The 20,082-nt window shown below is 48.1% G+C and overlaps 1 protein-coding gene across 6 annotated transcripts in view; it reads left to right on the top strand.

The window, feature by feature from the left end:
• Positions 1–20,082, top strand: part of AGRN (agrin) — a 245,128-nt gene that overhangs the window by 131,391 nt on the left and 93,655 nt on the right. For all 6 annotated transcript variants that reach the window (XM_077931365.1, XM_028740790.2, XM_028740796.2 and 3 more), the window contains one exon: positions 17,746–17,961. In XM_077931365.1, the coding sequence (XP_077787491.1) occupies positions 17,746–17,961 (216 nt within the window). The remainder of the gene's footprint in view (positions 1–17,745; positions 17,962–20,082) is intronic.

Raw genomic sequence — 20,082 nt, 5'->3', positions numbered from 1 at the left:
GTTTGTTTGTTTTTACTGCCAGTGAGCTTTCAAAAACAAACCAACTGTAGACCAAAGCGGAATTTCTGCAACACATGCACCAAGCTTACTAGTCGGTTTTCTGGTGAACCTCGACATGCTCCCACTCAGAATCATCCCTAAGGTGTGACTTCGGCAGTAGGTAGTTTGTGCCCATTCAGATTGGCAAGGCAGAAGTACAAGGAGCCCAACAGTAGGCGGAGACCGAACTAATGACAGGCGTGGCCAGGACCAATGACAGTCAGAGCCAACTAATTCTAGTTCCATCCCCATTCCAGGTGGAGGCTGGCTGGGGACCCTCTGAGGTTGGTGAGGCTGCTCCCGAGCTCTTCTAATGGATCAGCCTCCACTGGGCTTCAGCAAGCTCTTGCATTCCTCCATCATTTGCAAATATGTACATATGGTAACCGAACCACGATATGATAGTTTTGCATAACTGCTAGTTGGTTCAATGTGAACGCTGGAGATGGTCCCTTTTGCTGCCTGTGCTGTAGGCCAGTGTTTCCCAACCGGTGTTCCGCGGCACACTAGTGTGCCGCGAGACGTTGCCTGGTGTGCCGCGAGATGTTGCCTGGAGGGAGGCGGGCGAGTCGGGCGGTGAGAGGCGGGGCGGCGGCGGCGAGGAGAGGCCGCCCAGCGCGGGGCTCTCGCCGTCTGCCTGCCTGGCTGCCTGCGTGGCGCTGACGTCACGGGGCTGTAACGTGCCCCACATAGGCACACGCGGGGCGGCGAGCGAGCTCCCTCCCACATCCCATCGCCGCTCGCTTCGGCCGGCCTACTGGGCTGTCGCAGGCGGAAGGCCTGCGCATGCGCGAGGTTTTCGCGCCTTCGGGATTCCCTTCATGCCTTCCTCCTCCCGGGTCCTTGAGAGCACGGGAAGCGGCAGCGCGAGACCGGCGTTGAGCCTGGTAGGTATTGCGCTTGCCAAGGCAGTCATTTGGGAAATGAAAACTTGCAAAGCAAGCAACCAGTTCAATCTGAAGTACGTGTATGCTTAATATCCTGTATCTGAAACCTGTTCTGCCCCCTCCCCCACACTTGGTGCCATTTTCATCTACACATGCAGCAGAGTAAGTTGACCCAGAATAGTACCAATTCAGATGGCAGATGGGAGAATGACAGTGCTGAATGCTTTCCCATGTAGAACAGTCCCTGCAAATAAAAACCTAGCATATTTGGAAGAGGGATGCTAGCCTAACCATTACCTTCTATGCTGTTACTATTTTTTTATTTTTTTTTACATAAGTAAAAAGTGACCTTTCCCCATCTGGCATGGTGGTGTGCCTCGAGATTTTTTTCATGAAACAAGTGTGCCTTTGCCCCAAAAAGGTTGGGAAACACTGCTGTAGGCTTTCTCTGCTCCAGCTCCCTCTTTCCCCACCCCGCCCCTTCCAAGAAGCATCTCGTTGCATGTTTGGACCCAGACGGAAGAGCTCCGTGTTCGTGTACACGCAGGAGGAGTGTTTATTTTTCCATCCCAGTGCTTCTGCCTTTGGAGACTTTTTAAGAGCTATGAAACTAGGTAAATCCTACGCTCCTATCTCCCACCCTGGAGTTTTAATCGCCTTTCCTGCTGAGCTTTTCTGATTGTTTTTTCTACCGCATCCTGTGTGGCAAGGGATGAGTTTGTGTGTGTGTCTTTTGGTGAGAGTGTGATCTGGATCCCCTCCAGACTGGCAAATGAACATCATGCTTTAAATGAGAGAGATTCAGATTCAGAACAAAAGCCAGGAAGATTGTTTACCAGGATGGATCCCCTCTTTCCAACATAGGAAACTGAGTCAGGCCATTGCTCCATCTACTCTCTACACTGAATAGCAGAGAATCTCCTGGGTTTCAAGCAGGGTACATTCACCTGGAGCCACACCTGGAGCTGCCAGGACTTGAACCCAAGACTTTCTGTATGCAAGGCAGATGCTGTCAGCTCAATACCAGAAGGTTGCTGGGGGTTACCCAGAAGCCAAGTCCCCTGACCTCAAGGGAACTCTGCACATGCTTGAGGGTACTCTCTCTATTACAGTGGTATCTCGGGTTAAGTACTTAATTCGTTCCAGAGGTCTGTTCTTAACCTGAAGCACCACTTTAGCTAATGGGGCCTCCTGCTGCTGCTGCGCCGCCGGAGCACGATTTCTGTTCTCATCCTGAAGCAAAGTTATTAACTTGAAGCACTATTTCTGGGTTAGTGGAGTCTGTAACCTGAAGCGTATGTAACCTGAGGTACCACTGTATTGCTTCCTATCTTCTCAAGGCTTACCTGTGGCTCTAGAAAACTGGGTTTGGGGACTAAGCTTCAAATCAAGCCCTTGCCCCAACCTTGTGTGGGTCTCCCTATGTGGGTCTTCTGGTGGAAGAAGGACTGGTGTGGATTTACCTTCTGCAACAAACCTTTGGGGCTGTGAAGTTGGCTTCTGACAACTCCTACACCTGTTTTCTTGAGTGAAGAGCTTGCTTTAAAAAAGGGAAACAGGTTTAAGAATCTATCTCATTGTTACCAGATTTTCCACTTAGAATTCTCACGCCAGACCCTTAAAAAGTATTGGATGTGCTATACTTGCATGTAATGATCATTGGGCTCTTTACAACTAAGATCTGCTTAGAATAGACCTACTGTAAATAATGGACCACAAGTTAGCTATGTTGGTTAATTTCAATAGCTCTACTCTTAGTAGGGCTAACACTGGATGCAACTCAATATCTCCGACCCCTGCAAACCACCTCTGACAGGGCCACCTACCTGTCAGTCACCTGACATCATTATGGTCCCGTCCCCCCCGTTAAAATTGGCCCACCCCAATGTAATTGATTCAGGGAGGATATTTTTTAGCATTTTAAAGGACACCACAACCCACTGCAGCATTTATCAGAAGTACCCACTGAAATCAGGAAGGGTTACTTCAGAGTAAAGATGTTGGGCAGAAAACTAGCCAGCTGCTAAATTTGTTCTGCTGTTGAGACTTGCTATTTCCACCCCCCACTCAGCTTTTGAAAATAACAATCGGTCTGCTTGCCTGCCTTTTTTCCACACTTTGCAACAAGTGCAGACAGGGAGGCTGCCAAAACAGAGGATATAAGCAGGAGAGAGTGGCTAATTAAATCTGCCCTGGTTTAATCTGACACTGCAGAACCCCATTCAAATTGCACAAAGATATCCTCCTGCTCTCCAACCCCTGCAGACATCAATTGGTGATCTGTAAGTTGAAATGTGTTGAGATTTCAAATATACCACTTAAGTGACACCAGTTGCTGGGAATTTTTCTACAATGTCACGATCAAGTGTTCTGACTTTGGATTTTCCTGCACTTGCTTTTGAGAAGAGATGTATAGGATTATGCTTTTAGGCCACAATCCTATGCTCATTTAAAATGGGAGTAAACCCCATTTCACACCAATTTACCCGCGAGATTGTCTGACCCCCACATACAACACTTGACTACTTTGATCTGTTACAATTGCCACATAATACTCATTCCGTATTTGACATCAGGCAGGTGCCTTCACTGCACACCTTTTGGTGCCTGCTAAAAACATTTTTGTTTAGGCCAGCCTATTCAGACTTCTAAAAATCTGTTTTTATCTTATGTTTATGTTTATTTTTTATTGTTTTAATTAGTTGTTTTTAACTGTTTTTTTTATTTACTATTTGTTTCATTGTTTCATTCTTTTTGCAAACCGCTTTGGGGCTTGTTTTTTTGTTTGTTTTTTTGCAACCAAAAGGCCTACAAATTTTGTGAAATAAATAAATAAATGGAACGAAGTGGATCTTCCTTTGAATAAAGCACGCATAGGATTGCATCTGAGGATGGGTGGTGAAGTGCAAACAGTGACCCACCAGAAAACACTTCTTGCCATAAAAGTCTCCAGGGTTGGGTTGCATTAGGTGTTTAAGGACCGTGCAAGCCAAGATTCCCCTGCCCCCCCCCCCAGAATATAATCTGAGACAGAGATAAATCAGGATCATTCCTTTGAGCTCAGCATTGCCACCCTGAAGAAGCTCATTTCTGGTTCTGGAGAACTTCCCCAGAATCTCTCTTATCTGACCACAGTGAAGTTATTTCACAAGGGCCTGGAAGGCAGTCCCTGGCGATACCCTAGTGATTCAGCATTGCTTTTGGAGCTTCCTATCCACCTTTGTTGTCTAATCTTCATACCTTCATACTGCTTGGCACACCATCCCCTTCTCCCTGCTCTGGTTGTCCCTGGAACCCTTTGTCCTGTTTCTCCGCCCCATTGTGGGGGGAAAGGCGACTCTGAAATCCCCCACAATGCATGCTCTCTTTTTCTTCTGGGGCCTTTTCTTGCTTTTTTTATTTATAGGGTTTCCAGCTGCTTCATTCCTGCCATTTTGCCCGTGTTACCAGGGCTCTGCCTGACTTGGAATAAAGACTCCTTTCCACGGGTCACTTCTGCTGTGGCTTGGTTTGTGTATGTTGTCGGTGTGACTGCTCTGGGAAAGCGAGGACACCCCCTCCTGTTTCACTGGGGGGGGGGGCTCCATTCTTTGGGGGTGTCTCCACTTGTCTGGGTGGGGTCTGGAAGCCATTCTTGTTAATTTGCTGTTATAACTGGCATTGGCACTCCGCTCCTCCATCTGGTCCCAGCGGGTGGGGGAAGAGGAGGCAGTGAATGCAGCCATCAGGACAGCTGTTACACCACAGAAAGTGACTCGGGTTACCTGTTTGAAGGGATGAGCAGTGACATCCATCTCCTCCTCCTCCCCCCTTGCTCAGCCAGGCCCAGGCGAACATCCTGCCCTCACCATTCCACACATGTTTGGGGTTGGGACCATCTCACCTTCCTTTGCCAATCGTAACTCTCCTCAAATTATTCCCCTCGTTAATTCTTTCCCGCCCACAACCCTCCTGGAAACAGGTCAGTCAGTAGGAAAGGGAAATTGGAGGTGCGTCACTCTTAGGGAGGCAAATTAGGAGTAGTAGGCAATCACACGCTTTGTTTCCCCAGCAAGATTGCAGACCCTGCACCTGCTTACTGACGAGTAAGCCTTAGGGATGTGGATTTTGTTTTGACAAACCTTTGCCCCCTTTCTCTCACTCCCCCCTCTTTTCCTACAGCAACGGGTGGTGTGGTGGGGGTGAGGGCTGGAAAAGGTCAGCTACACAGCTCCTGCTCTCCGCCCCCCCTCCTCTGTGGTCTCCGCCTGCTAATCCAATCCTTTCCAGGAGTCTCTACCGTTCTTGAAGGTTTTAGGCTAACACTATAATTGATCTTCTGCAACACGTCTCTTGTTCCTACTGCCCCCACTCCCCAATACATAGGCTTGCTGCCAGACTCGGGGGGGGGGGGAGCAGGCTTGGGGTTGGAATTTGCAATTGCATTAAGCTGGGGCAGGTTTACCACAATTGGGAGCTTCCCCTCAAGTCCAGTGCGTGCTTATTCAGCTACAGCCAGACTAGCCAATGTGGTTGTTATTGGACCACAGTTCAAATCATGACACACACACACCACTTTTTTTAGCACAATTATCCCTCCAGTGGTTCCAAACCTTTCTTACCAAGTCTTCCACCTGTAATCTTGTCCATTCCCAACAGTACTTGTTTATCGAGCTGTAATACTACAAAATCCATGATGCAGTGCAACCTACTGTGTGCAAAAGCGTAGGAAAATACAGTGAGTGGCCAGGGGCCAGAAGCAAAAATGGGTGGAGCAATGGATGCGACTCTAACCTCTGTACAGTAGGTTACATTGCAGCCATGCAAAAGTTGGAATATCTGCAGACCTCCCTCTCTCCAGGCCAGCAGTGTTGCCTGAGAAGGTAGTGGCCTGAAGATAAGGGGTGTGGTCTAGGAAAGGAGGTGTGGCCTGAAGAGAAGCGGTTGTGACCCAAGGAGACTTCTGGAGGCCAGATAGTCCTGGAAGGCTGCATCTGGTCCCCAGGTGTGAGGGTCCCCCTTCCTGGAGTAAATGGACCAGTGCTCTGATTCCATATAAGAGCATCACAAGAAGGAAACAGAGAAACTGGAACAGGTTCAGAGGAGAGCAGTGAAGATGGCTGCGGTATTGAAGGGAAGCTTGAAGGAACTGGGTGTGTTTATCCTGGAAAGGAGAAGGACTGATAATCACACTTCAAGTACCTGACGGGCTCTGTTGACACAGATCTGCTGTCAAGTGTGAAGAAAAGCCATAGTCAGTTTTGTATGTATTCAGCAGCCCGGAATCCCTGAAATAGGCTCACTCCCTAAGCGTCAGGAACAGGGATGCTGGCTGGCCTGGCTTTGACTCCCCTTCTCCCTCTCTCTTGAACCCGCTCAGCCTGCTGTGCACAAAGGCATCTTCCCTTGTCTGTGGAGGAATAAAAGATTGCCATGGCACCTTTAGATGAGATTTCATTTCAGACGCAATAATCTAACAAGAATGTTCCCATCCCTTAACAGCCCACCTGCAGTTTGATATTTAATCAGGAATCGGCTGTCGCGTTTATTACAGTGGGAATCCCAAGACCATTTCGCATCACGCTTCGTATGGAGGATCCCCCGCCACACCCCCCACCCTTTCTCATCCAATTTGGGTTCCTCTTTTAGCCAGGCACACTCGAAATAAATGGGACAACCCCCCGTGGTGCCTTAATTTAATTTAACTGTGGGTTTAAAAGCGTTGCTCAGTCCGCGCCTTAAAACATTCATCCATTATTTTTCCTGGTAAGTTTTCCCATTTGATTATTCCTTTCCCTTGCTTTACTAGACTCATTTCTGCCAAGACGCCTGGAATTTTGATTGCATATAAAGGACTCCCATTTCAGCAGTGGGGGGTGGGGGAGTACCTTCTGACTCAAAACACAGGCCACCATCGCCACCCCCCTCTGACTTCCGCCTGCAATGATGGAGCCAATTACCTTAAACCTGTTCCATGTTTTTAACATTTCGCTGGGCGCATTAAAGCCTTCGTTTCATTTATTCATCCTGGCTTTTTAGAGGTGTCTTGGAGAGAAATCCATCTCCCCCACCCCCTGCTGGTGGAACCAAAGCTATGGATTAAGACCCCCTCCTTGCAAACACAGGGCATTCATTTATTTTATTATTTAGTGCGTTTGTGCTTCGTTCTTCAGCCAAAAAGACTCCCACAGTGGCTTACATATAATCAATTGAAAGTTGACAGCTCCTGTCCACAGGCATACAATCCAGAAGACACAACACACAAGGAAAATGGGACAGGAAGGGCAGAGGAAGCAAACCTGGGTGCCCATCCTTAAATCCAGATGGATTTGAACGTAATTGTAATGTGGGGGTCACCAACACAATACTCAGTCCCAATTGGTTCCCCTTAAGATTTGGGTGTAAGGTTTTGGTATGTTGCTGTAAACCTTAGGTTCTGCCCCTCACCATTCCCTACTCACCATGGGTATGCTTTTACCTCCTGCTTGGATTCTCTGTAGCCCTGTTTTGGCTGTAATCCAGTTGGTGCTCACTACCTGAGGTTGCTATTAGAAGGCGTAGCAAAATGTCTTGCTAAATTATGTGGGGCACCTCTTTAGTCAGCTTAAGCTTTTCTTCATCCATTAAGGTAATTGATTAACTAGAAGGAGCAGCAGACAGAGAGAAAATAAGAGAGAGAGTTCAAGACTCCTGCACCCTTTACAGTTGCATCAGAAAACAGCATTGGGGCAGATGCGGCTTGTCACTCCTATATTTTTTTGGGGGGAGGGGGGAAGTAACCCCAGCCAATTGCTTTCTTTTGCAGAAGTATTGCGGGCACAGTAAACTAGCCTTCCAGTGCATCACATCACCCCCAGGGGCTGCAGTTAAGGAGGGGAAAGGCCGAGGTGAAAAGGGGGTGGCTGCTAGCCCTCCAGCTAAAAATCCAGTTAAATTAATTATTTCTTTTTTAAAAAAAGCCATTCCCTTTGTTTCTTTCCCTGTGATGCACAAGGAAGTGGATCTTTCTTTGTTTGCTCAGTAGATTGGACCCCGACTGAGTCAGTGAGATATAATGGCCGATAATAAGCACCTTTTGCAAAGATCTAGGGACCTCTCTAATAAGAAGAAAAGGCTTCGGAGGGGGCTAAGTGCTCCTTGCCCTTTCTTTGAGAAGACCACCACTTAAGCCCCCCACCCGCCCGCCCCAACCCCTTTCTCCTGTGTGTTTTAGGAGCAGAAGGTTTAATAACGGATTTCATTCCTGTACTCCTTTGGGGTAGCTGAGCTGCCCACTTTTGATTAATTGACCCTGACAGCTAAAATAATTTGTAGCCTTAAAAAAAAAAAGAAGCTTTATTATTATCTCCTACTGTCTCAGTAACAAGTATGAGTAAGCAGCATCTTCATGTACAGCCAGAAGGGTTGGAAGAATGGAGCGGTCCTTCCTCCTTCCCTGTCTTCCTGCCCTTCCATCCCAGCAAACATCCGTCTACAGCGCAGCTGCGGCAAACCATCCTTTTAATGGGAAAGACCGAAGGAAGCGTTAGCTTAGTGATTGGAATTAACCCAAAGTGGGGAGGGGGGTGAAGGAATACACCTAGGCCTACCGAGGTGGCTTTCCTTCTGAGCCCACCACAATATATCACTCTTTGTTCAATCAAGGAGCAGCTGGCAAGATAGATGGCTGTTTTTCTCCCCCCCTCCCCACTCCTCCCATGGCCATTGACCCTTTGCTTCTTTTCAGAGATTTGCTCTGATTGTCAACATTCTGTTGCTTGCATCTCACCAGCCGCCTCTGAGTGGCTAGGATGCTCACAAACATTCCGTGGCATCACAGGCGGCTAGCCAATGGCAAGGGGAGGCATGGTGATAGACTGCTGGGGATTTTTTAAAAGCTTTTCTGTTTGTTGGTTTTGATAACTAACAACTGCCACAAGATACCTTAGCAGATGCTCAGGAGTTTGGCAATAGGATGTCTGAAAACCTCCTCCATCCTTCAAAGGGTTACGACAATGACAGTGCTCTGGAATTTCTTGACTGTAGCCCAGTTCAGACAAGCACAGAATTCCTTGTGCGCTGTTTACTTACAAGATTGTCAGTTCATTCTCTCTGGATAGGGAACCATGCCCTTTCAGGTGTTTTCTCTCATGTAATCAGGCACCCAGTTAAGCACGCTGATGTAAGCATGTTCCTGGGTTATATCCCCATCCTTATCACAGCAGTGAGGAGCCGGAAATAAGATGATATTCAACAGTATTTGCACTACTCTATAATTTTGTACACCAGGACAGGGAACCATCAGGCCATTTTTGGCCTGTCAGGGATTCCAGTTCAGATTGAGACACTGGGCTTTGCTAAGCTATGCCCACCTGTCAGGTGATATCGCTCCCATGGGTGGGTAATCTTGCCTGAGGGCCGTTCAGTCCTCTTTCTCCACCCATCACTCCTAGGAGTCAAATTGGACAAGTGGGTGGGATTATTCACCTGTCAATCACTTGTCATCTTTGTGCTGCCCCCTTGTCAAAGTTGGCCGATGGAATGAGAGGAGATGGATGGAGGACACAGAGGAGTGTGCGAATATGCAACTGGCCTGCTGGACAAAGGCAAACACTTGCATTTGTTGCCCTGCTCAAATTTGCCTCTGGCCCCGCTCACCACTGACATTTGGCCCTCAAAAGGTCGCCATGAAGGGCATGTGGCCTTGGGGTCTACACTGTTTGGCAAGATCTCTCCAGAGTTTGCGCCAGATGTCTTCCATCTGTGGATTGAACCCAGGGCCTTCTGCAGTAACCCCTTGCAGTGTGACTGTTGCGATGGTTCCCCTCAACCCTGCTGCAGCCCTGGCTTGGGGCAGAGATGTGCTGGAGCAAGGTACGGCTGGAGGGGATAAATAGGGTGCCGGGAGGACTGTGAAGCAACTCAGCCATATGCCATCCACTCCACATTCATATATCTTTCATGGCCTCCCCATCCAGCTGCGTCCTCGCACGCTCCCGGCCCTGCCAGGGGAGGCAGAGGCACGAGAGCCTCGCTGAACCTGCACTGAATTATTCACCAGGCCTTGGCCCTGACAGAATGAAATAGGGAAAGGAGGGGAAGTTCTCTCGCAACCGAGGGGATGGGCTCAGTCTCAGACCAACATGGGCGACAGAAGCAAAGCAGGGCGCCTGATACAGCCTCGGGCTTGGACTTGCCACTATCTCTTGGGATGCACTCAGACAGGGGTGGGAAAACTCAGACCCGGCCCTGCAGACTTCTCTCTTTGCCCCTCCTGAGTCTCCCTAGGCCATCCCTCTTCCCCAAACAACACCCCTCACCCAGCCTTACTCCATGCCCCCTCCATAATGGCTTTTGCTTGGCAGGGATGTGCTTTGGGATTGTGATAACGTGTCTCTGTTACCTGGATAGAGCATGGGAAGATAGGTGTGTGTGTGTACAGGAATCTCTGGTAGAGCAGAAGATCAATTCCTGGCATCTCCAGGTAGGGCTGGGAATCTTCCCTGTCTGAAACCCTGGAGAGCCACTGCCAACCAGTGTGGACAATGGGGATGATGATAATTTCATTATTTGTACCTCACCCATCTGCCTAGGTTGCCCCAGTCAAAAAATGACAAAACATTAAAACTTCCCCCTACAGGGCTGCCTTCAGATGTCTTCTAAATATTGCATAGTTGCTTATCTCCTTGACATCTGATAGGAGGACGTTCTACAGGGTGGGTGCCACTACCGAGAAGGCCCCCTGCCTGCTCATGATGACAGTTTAGTCATGGGGCAACCCAGTCAGATGTGTTGCATAAAAATGAAATAACAATAACATCTATTATTATTATTATGTTTAGCAATGAATTCCTAAGGGGGCTTCTATAGTCTTGCCTGAATGGGATGTGAGTAGAAACCAGTTTAGTGTACAAAAATAATCTGCACACGCCCCGCCCCACCCACTTTTGCCTCTGACTCCGCCCACCACTGGCATGTGCCTCCCCCACCCCGAGCTTTCCTGTAAGGGAATGTTGCCCTTGGGGTGGGGTGGGGGAGTCATCAACCTTTTCTGAATGGGAGAGTCCAGGGGCTGAACTCAGGACCTTCTGCATGCAAAGGAGATGCTCTGCTGCAGAGCTTACAGCTCTTGCATCCAGAAGGCTTTTATCTACATGGCTTCACTAAGGCAGGCATAGGTAAACTCCAGCCCTCCAGATGTTTGGAACTACAATTCCCATAATTCCTGACCACTGGTCCTGTTAGCTAGGGATGATGGGAATTGTAGTCCCAAACATCTGGAGGGCTGGAGTTTGCCTATGCCTGCACTAGGGGATACACTGATTAGCAGGTGCTTTCCATGGATTCAGGGAGGGAGTCTCCCAGATCTACCTGGAGATGCCAGGGGCGGGGTCGAACCCAAGACCTTCTGCATGCCGGGCAGATGCTCTAACCACTGAGCTACAGCTCATTTTTTTCTTGACCATTGAGCTCCAGCCCCCACAGCTTGGCAAGAGGCGCCTATGTGCCTTCGGACCTTTTCCCAACACGTATGTCTTCTCCCAGTGCCACCGAGACGCTTTGTCTTCTGTGCCTTCTTTGCTCTCTGAGTGACAGCTTGATAATGCACTACAAACTCTTTTAAGACTTCAGCTCCAGGAAGAAGGAGCACAAGGAGGATGGGGAGGAGGGCAGCCTGGGTGCGGGGGGGGGGGGGAGTGGGCTGGTTGGTTGGATGTGGGGGTGGATAAAGGGAAGGAAATAATCATCAAGTCAATCCCTCTCTCGCTCTGCATTTTTAGACCCCCATTTTGCTTTTCTCGCCTCCCTTCCCCACCCCCTTATCTCACTGTGCGAAAATTTGGGGGGGGGGTTGTTTCCAGAAAAAGACTCTCTCATATATATATATATATATATATATATATATATATATATATATGCTGAGAAAGAGACGATCCACAGAGCTTCATAAAAATGATAAATTGCTTTTAGATATTGGGCAGGAGCGAACGAAAGCTTCTTCTTCTTCTTCTTCGTCTTCTTTATTTATTTGACGATATTAGTCTCTTAGCGCTGTGCATTGTTGCTGTGCATATGAGCTTAAACTCTCTCCAGGCAGCTGAAGCCAGGCGCCCAAGTATTGAAGTGTAAATGAACCACCGGCAAGCGTGCTGTTTTTCTTTTCTTTTTCCTTTTTTTTAAAAAAACATTCCTCTCCCCTTTTATGATTTCTCTTTTCCCACACATTATCTTTTTTTATTCATTTATTTTTTATTTATTTCCGTTCTCCCGCTGTTATGTAGGCCAGGGCATTTCCTCAGCTGGGCGCTTTGTCCGTAGAACGCAGCTCTTTGCGTGTGGGTCTGCAATGTCCCTATACAATTATAAATTAAAATATACATATAACTAAATCGGTAACGGGGAGAAATGCACAATAGGTGTGTATGTGTGTGTGTGCATTGCGAAGGTGGAGAGGGCACGAGAGGGGCTGTTCTTAACACAGACAAACATTCCAGGGCATTTATGTGTTTTTGACATTTCTGCCCCAGCTCTCCATCCCCCAGGATCCACAAGGGAATGGTGAGAGAGATTTATTTGTTATTTATTGTGTTTATATCCCTGTTTTGTCCAAGGAGCCCAAGGTGCATGGCTCTCCCTCTCCCCATTTAATCCTTAAGACAACCCTGTGAAGTCTGTTAGGCCGAGAGAGGCAGTGATTGACGGCAAGGCCACACCCAGTCAGCTTCATGGCCAAGCATGATATATATATATATCTGAAACATAGTTAAGCAGCAATATTTTTACAAAGTTAAACAAGCAAACAAGCAAAAAATCAATCCTCACAGAAGCAGCAATAAATCAACAGAATTATTGAGGGCAATAATTAATTATGCCAATTCTCCTTCCTTTCTTCCTCTATTGATATCCCACCTTTACTCCAAGGAGCTCAGAATGGCATTCCTACTCTTTCCCCAGGTTATCCTGACAACAACCCTGTGAGGTAGGCTGAGAGACAAAGGCTAGCCCATGGGGAGGCAAATTAAGGCCCAGGGGCCAGATCTGGCCCAATCGCCTTCTAAATCCGGCCCACGAATGGTCTGGGAATCAGCATGTTCTTACATGAGTAGAATGTGTGCTTTTATTTCAAATGCATCTCTGGGTTGTTTGTGGGGCCTGCCTGGTGTTTTTACATGAGCAGAATGTGTGCTTTTATTTAAAATGCATCTCTGGGTTATTTGTGGGGCATAGGAATTCATTAATATTTTTTCAAAATATAGTCCGCCCCCCCCACATATTCTGAGGGACAGTGGACTGGTCCCCTGCTGAAAACGTTTCTGACCCCTGGCTAGCCCAAAAGCTTCATGGCTGAGTAGGAATTTTGCTACAAATAGAGAGGGGAGGGGAAGGGAGAGAGGAAGAAGTGATTGTAAAAGGAGCGGCAAGGAGAGATGGAAGCACTTGTCAGCTTGGGGAGGTCAAGGGGGTGAAGATCGAAGGAATGGAGAAAGCTGCTTTATACCCAGTCCATCTCGCCCAATATTGTCTACATAGGCTGGCAGCACCTCTCTGGAACCTTCTGCATGCCAAGCAGAAGGTTCTACCACTGAGTTTTGGCCTTTAACTGTAAGTCAGGTGAGGAAGGAGACAGAAATTACAGCATCAATCTGCTGAACACTTTCCACCTAATGGGTAGACTGCATGAGTGGCAGGACTGTGGGTGTCACGGCGGCACCACCTCTCCATTAAGCCCGTAGCTTCCTGCCAGGGATTTGGATTGCAGCCTTAAAGCCTGTGGATCAGGAAATCCTGCCTGAATTGGAGGGGCTCAGCACAATTCATCACATCAAGAGCACAAATCATTACAAAATGTGTGATAAAGGGCTGGCTTTTTACATTTGCAAAAAATGTACTATGGCTTTGTACATTTAAAGCACACCGCCCCCTTCCCAAAGAAGCATGGGAACTGTAGTTCATCCCCAGAGCTACAAAGCCCAGCACCCTTGACAAACTACAGTTCCCAATATTCTTTGAGAAAGGGAGAGGCGTGATTTAAATGTTCTTTAAATGAGCGGTGTGGACGTAACAGGTGTTTGGAGGGGGCCCTGGTGTCTTTAGGCCACTTCCTGCCTCCCTCCTTCTACCCAAAAGGGCCCACATGCTGCACTGAGAGGAAAAAGACTGCAGACCTACAGAAGGTGCCAGAACATCTCCATTTGCACAATGTTTTCCAAAGCGCAATGACTGCAGCTTAAAAAAAGCAACCTGAAATTTGGTTGTAAGGATGAGTATGTGTGTGCAAGATCAAAGATGCACAGAATCATCTCAGCTAAGAGCAAGTTGCCGAAGGCTGTTGGGGGCCAAATGAGGATTTGCTATCCTGGTGTCCGAGATCTGAGGCTGATGCTTTGGATAACGCCTCTCTTTGGAGGCGACATGAAAAGTCACACGCTACACACACACTGTGTGTGTGTGTGTGTGTGTGTGTGTGTGTGTGTACGTACACTTCTCAGCTTCCGGTACCTGGCATTCCTCCCACCACCACCACCCACCTCCCAAATTAAAAAAGAACAGCCAAGCACCTCTCCTTCATTTGCAATTTAGATGGGGAACTGGCTGGTGCTGGCTCCTCTGATTAGCATGCGTGATAACAAGAATAGTGCATCTCTTATTAGGAAGGCGACCCACCCTCCCGCCACATTCCTAATTGCAATCTGTAATTATTGTGTGTCTATCAAGTTGGTGGTTTTGAGGCTCGAAGCCTTGAAAGTTCCCCTAGAAACTCCATATTTTAAAACAAAAATAATAAAAAAATCAAACGGAATGTTTTAAAAGAGTTTGAATTTATGCAGCGAATATAACAAAAATGAGATCAAAGCAAGCATACAATGAACAAGCATATTTAAAAACAGAAGAGCCAAATTATTTAATAATAATAATAATAATAATAATAATAATAATAATAATAATAATAATAATATGCTGCTCATCCAACTGGGTTGCCCCAGCCACCTTTGCTCCCAACAAAAAATAGTAAAAGGACAATACAACATCACACTGTGTACTCAGAAATAAAAACAGCAATTCAACAGTTTTGTTTGGAGAACTGCCAGGTATATTGGCTTGAGAGGGCCTCTGCAACCAGGGATTGATTTATGATGTGTCTGTCCTCTCTCTTTTGCCTCGCGGACTTTCAGAAACAAAACAAAGCATGATTTCTTTTTGAAAACAAAACTGTGTGAGGTACCTGCATCCTCCCAGGGGCCGTGTCCAAGCAGTGGGCAGGGCCAGGTGCAAAAGGAGGCGGGGTTAAGCTAAAGAACGTAAAGCAAAGGATGTGATGCACGTCTCTGTGCCGTCTTCTTTACAGGCGTTCATGGTGGGGGGAGTGGCTTGCCAGGTTCCCAGAAGCATCTGATTGGCCACTGTGAGAACAGGATGCTGGACTAGGTGGGTCATTTGCCTGATCCAGAAGGACTCTTCTTATATTCTTAGGACATATTCCAGCCAGGCAAAAACACTCAAGATGGCAAGGCTTGTGAGGGGCATAGGCTGGGGGGATTCCTGAGGGCCAAAGAGAGCAGTCTTAAGGATCACATTCAGCCATCCCACCCGGGTCTGAAGTTCCCCCACACTGGGGTGTGCTGTTCACACATATCTACTAATCTTGCTGCTGACTTTTGCTCCAAAATTGTCTGGTAACCTTGCCATACATCAGAAGGGAATTTTGCAAAATTCGGCAAAATGTGATAGATGTATGGCAACGCAATGGAAAAAGCAGCAAAAACAGCTCAAAAAGCTTAAAGTCACTATTTTCGGGGTAGGTTTTGGTGGTTTTTTTTAAAAAAAGGCTCAACAATTTTGAGGTCTTTGCGGGTGTCAGGAATTTTACTTTTTGAGATATGGCAACCCTAGGTAACCTGTTCCTCAGATTCTGACACTCGCACCCAAAACAATCTGGCAACAGGCTCAGCCCCTCCCACTGCAGCCTCCCCCACACCTCTGTTTTATTTTTTTATTGAGCTTATATGCCACCATTTCCTCCAGGGAGCTCAAACTGGCATCCATGGCTCCAGGGAGCTCAAACTGGCATCCATGGTTCTCCCCCCGCTCCCCGGCCCTCATCTCATTCCCACAACAACCCTGAGAAGTAGGTTAGGCTGGGTGGCAGTGACTGGCCGGCCCAAGATCATCGTGGTCGGCGTCATGGCCAAGTGGGCGATTTGCAACCCGGTCTCCCAGGTCCTCGGTCTCTCATTCTAGCATCCTGGTCGCTATGCCACTACAGCTCTCCTCCTCACCAAACACACATTTTATTTGCAAAACTATCTGTGATGAGTAGACTATTTTGATTAATGTTGATTTTATGGCTTTATTGAGTTGAGTCACTGGACTTTTTTTGGGGGGGGGTTGCTAATTGAGTTGTTCATTGATTATTGAGCGGAGGCTTCATGCGTTTGGTTATGTTTATCTTGTCATTATCTGCCTCAGGGCACAGAGAGAGAAAAAAGCAGGCATCTGTTCCTAAATAGATAAATTTGAGAAAAAGCATGCCAAGGAAACTATCTATCTTTTGAGGAAGTATGTAGAGATAACCATCACCTGGAGTGCTAGGATTTAGTAAGGGGGGGTCCATTTAGCTTGGTGCTGCCTCCTCCTTTGGAAAAAGACCATAGCTCCATGGTAGAGCATCGGCTTTGATGCAGAAGATCCAGGTTCAGCCCCCAGCATCTCCAGGTAGAGCTGGGAATGTCCCCTTACCTGGAAAATTGAAGGGATGCTGCCAGTCAGTGCGGACAGTACTGAGCTAGATGGACAAGTGGTGGCCAAAGGGCTCCTGGCCTTCCCTCTGGGCATCCTGGCAGCATGGGAGAGACTCCTGCCTGAAACCCTGGCGAGCCGCTGCCAGTCAGTGTAGACAACACTGAGGTTGATGGACCAAAGTTCTGATTCAGCATAAGGCAGCTTCCTGTGTTCCCGTTGCAATCCTTTATTGAGAGCCATGAGGACTAGAATCGTCCTTTATTTTCAGAGAAGGGGCTGTGGCTCAGCAGTGGATGTAGCACGGGACAGGGGGATCTGAGGGCGCAGAGTGAGCAGCCCGCCAGTGGCCGCCTTCCATGCTGGGGCTTCCCAGCTCATTTTTCTCAGACTCTGGGGGCTCCTGTGATTCCCGCATGGGACCCTTCCAACCCTACAGAGTCCTATGATTCTGTAGTTCTGGAATCAGTATAAAAGAGCTTCCCACCTTCCTATTAAGAAAACGGATGCAGATAAGAGGTAGAGCATCTGTTTTGCATACAGAAGGTCCCAGGTTCAAGGCTGGGAATGTTCCTTGCCTGAAGCCCTGGGGATGCATTCTGCAGTGTGCTCTATGATTCTGAAGAGCCAAGCTAGAAAGTGCCACACCTTGAAAATCATTTCCTTAATCCCAAATTGCCATTCTTACCACAATTGCTCCTCTTTCTATCACCTCCCGAGATCTCACTACATCCTGCTGTGATGTAGCATTCGCACAACGCGTATTAATTCACAAACCCCTTTGTTGACTTTAGTTGCTGTGCCCTCACGGCAACTCTGTGAGGAAGGCCACTGTTTCCATTTCACAGGCGCTAAGGCTGAGAGTGACTTCAGGAAGTCCGTGCTCTTAAGCTAGTACTGTAGCTTGCATGTGAGTTTCTGAAATCCCAGTTCATTGTCTACACAGGCTTGTTGGCCATAATTTTTTTCAGTCTTTCTTTCCATAGGCATAAGGACTAAAAACTTGAGCTGGAAACACACACACTATTTTAAAGTTGAGATTCATGCTCAGTTTCCCCTCTTCTGACAAACCAACCCTCATTCATTGCTTAATTGTCCTTTTCTTCTTTGCCCTCTCATCCAGTGTGCCGAGGTGTGCTGTGTGGGTTTGGCGCCGTGTGCGAGAGGAGTGCAACGGGACCCTCCCAGGGACTATGTGTGTGCAAGAAGACCACGTGCCCCTCAGTGGTGGCCCCTGTCTGTGGCTCGGATTATTCTACCTACAGCAACGAATGTGAGCTGGAAAAGGCTCAATGCAACCAACAGCGCCGGATCAAAGTCATCAGCAAAGGGGCATGTGGTGAGTAACTGAGCTGGGTCTTGACTCACGTGGGTCAGGACGAGCCTCTTTGCCTAACATCTACTGTATTTTTCACTCTATTGGACACACCGGACCATAGGAAGCACCGGACCATAGGAGGGGGAGAACAGGAAAAAAATATTTTTTTTCTTGTTCTCCCCCTCTAAAACAAGGTGCATTCTGTGCGTTCAAGGTGCGTTCACCCGAAGGATTGGTGCCAGGCAGGCCTTCCTGGGGAGAGCATTCTGTAGAAAGGGAGCCACTGCAGACCAGACCTGTTCTCACCACTCTCCAAACCTCTGGGCATATGTGAACACTGCCACCCTTATTTAAATCTCACCTCCGTCACTTAACAGGTAGGGTTGCCATACGCCTGGATATTCCTGGAAATAAATACCCAGAATACTGCAGTCGAAAGCAGTGTCTGGACGGAAATCAGCTAAATGTCTGGGAAAATCTGGGTGTATGGCAACCAATGTCGGCAGTGTCGTTTTTTGCCAATTTCCCTTAAAAATAGCTCAACAACTTTGGCAAAAAAAAAAACCCGACAGAATTTTCACTTTTTGATAATTATGGCAACCCTATTAGCAGGAGGTATGTGAATGTCAGGGACGCGGGTGGCGCTGTGGGTTAAACCACAGAGCCTAGGACTTGCTGATCAGAAGGTCAGTGGTTTGAATCCCCATGACGGGGTGAGCTCCCATTGCTCGGTCCCTACTCCTGCCAACCTAGCAGTTCGAAAACACGTCAAAGTGCAAGTAGATAAATAGGTACCGCTCCGGCGGGAAGGTAAACGGCGTTTCCGTGCGCTGCTCTGGTTCGCCAGAAGCAGCTTAGTCATGCTGGCCACATGACCCGGAAGCTGTGTGCCGGCTCCCTCGGCCAATAAAGCGAGATGAGCGCCGCAACCCCAGAGTCGGTCGCGACTGGACCTAATGGTCAGGGATCCCCTTTACCTTTATGTGAATGTCTGGTGGGGAGGAAACAGGAAGTGGGTTTCTGGGTGCAGATGAAATGGGAAGTGGGTGCCTGGTGGGGTGCAAACAGGAAGTGAGCTTTAGCTGGAAATGGGAAGTGGGGGGGGGGATTGGAAGCAGACATTAGCTGGGGGCAGTCTAGAGAGAAAGAGGGTAAAGGAGATCGCCTGAAAGCCTGTGTGGGTACATGAAAACTGAGATGGGGAAGGAGGAGAAGGAAAGTTGGGGGCACTTTCTCTCCGAGCCCTGCGTAGAATCCCTCGGCCAAAATTCCTGCTCCCCCTCTTGCTGCCACCCCAACCTTCTCAATGACAAACAGGCCTGCTTCCTTATGCCTTGGGTCTACCTGCGACAGAAGCACTTTGTGCATGCACACAGAGTCTGATGTGCCTAAGTGTGGCTTGTGCCCCAGAGCAGCTTATTTCCTGGAGAGGCCTGGCCGTAAGTGAGGCTAATGGACCCTCCTTGGTAACATGGCACGCACCAGCTGCTAGCGAAGAATTGTGCAAATGAACACCTCCCCCCAGCCCCCCAGCCTGCATGTCTCCAAGTAAATTAAGTTGACCTTCCCTCCCTCCATTCTCAGTGCCCTCCCCTGATGAGGATCCCTCTCGGCTCTCTCCATAAATCTGAGCTTCTCGCCTCCTGCTGGATGCTCTCCTGGAAGCAGGGAAGGGAGGACGATGCGAGCGCCAGAGTGATTTATTTAAAATAATAATGGGGGATTGGGAAAGGAGGAGGGAGGGAGGGAGGAGAGTGACAAATGAAAAGGGGTGTGTGTGTAAATAAATAATTAAATAAATGAGGCTGTAGCCGAGGCCTATAAATAACATTTGGCCCATCCCGGTCAAATGTAGAGCAGTTTCTTGATGTCTCTTTCCTTCCCTCATTACATTTTGCTCATGGTACGTTAAGAGATGTCCTGTGGCTGGCACAGTTTGGGGTTTCTTTTGCTTCTGACCGCCCCCTCACCCCCCCCCACCATGGGCATGCCGCCTTCAGAAAGACTGCCCAGAAGAGAATGTTGCCCTCAGTCTGTAGAAGGTTCCCTGTTCCTGGCCTAGCTCATATAATATAACAAGACTACCGCAAACTCCTTCAAGTCTTTTATCCTCTCCATTTCCTTTTAGTATCAGTCATTTCA

Source organism: Podarcis muralis, chromosome 7, assembly GCF_964188315.1.
Source record: "Podarcis muralis chromosome 7, rPodMur119.hap1.1, whole genome shotgun sequence".
NCBI lineage: Eukaryota > Metazoa > Chordata > Lepidosauria > Squamata > Lacertidae > Podarcis > Podarcis muralis.
This window is presented reverse-complemented; position numbering and strand designations above follow the sequence as displayed.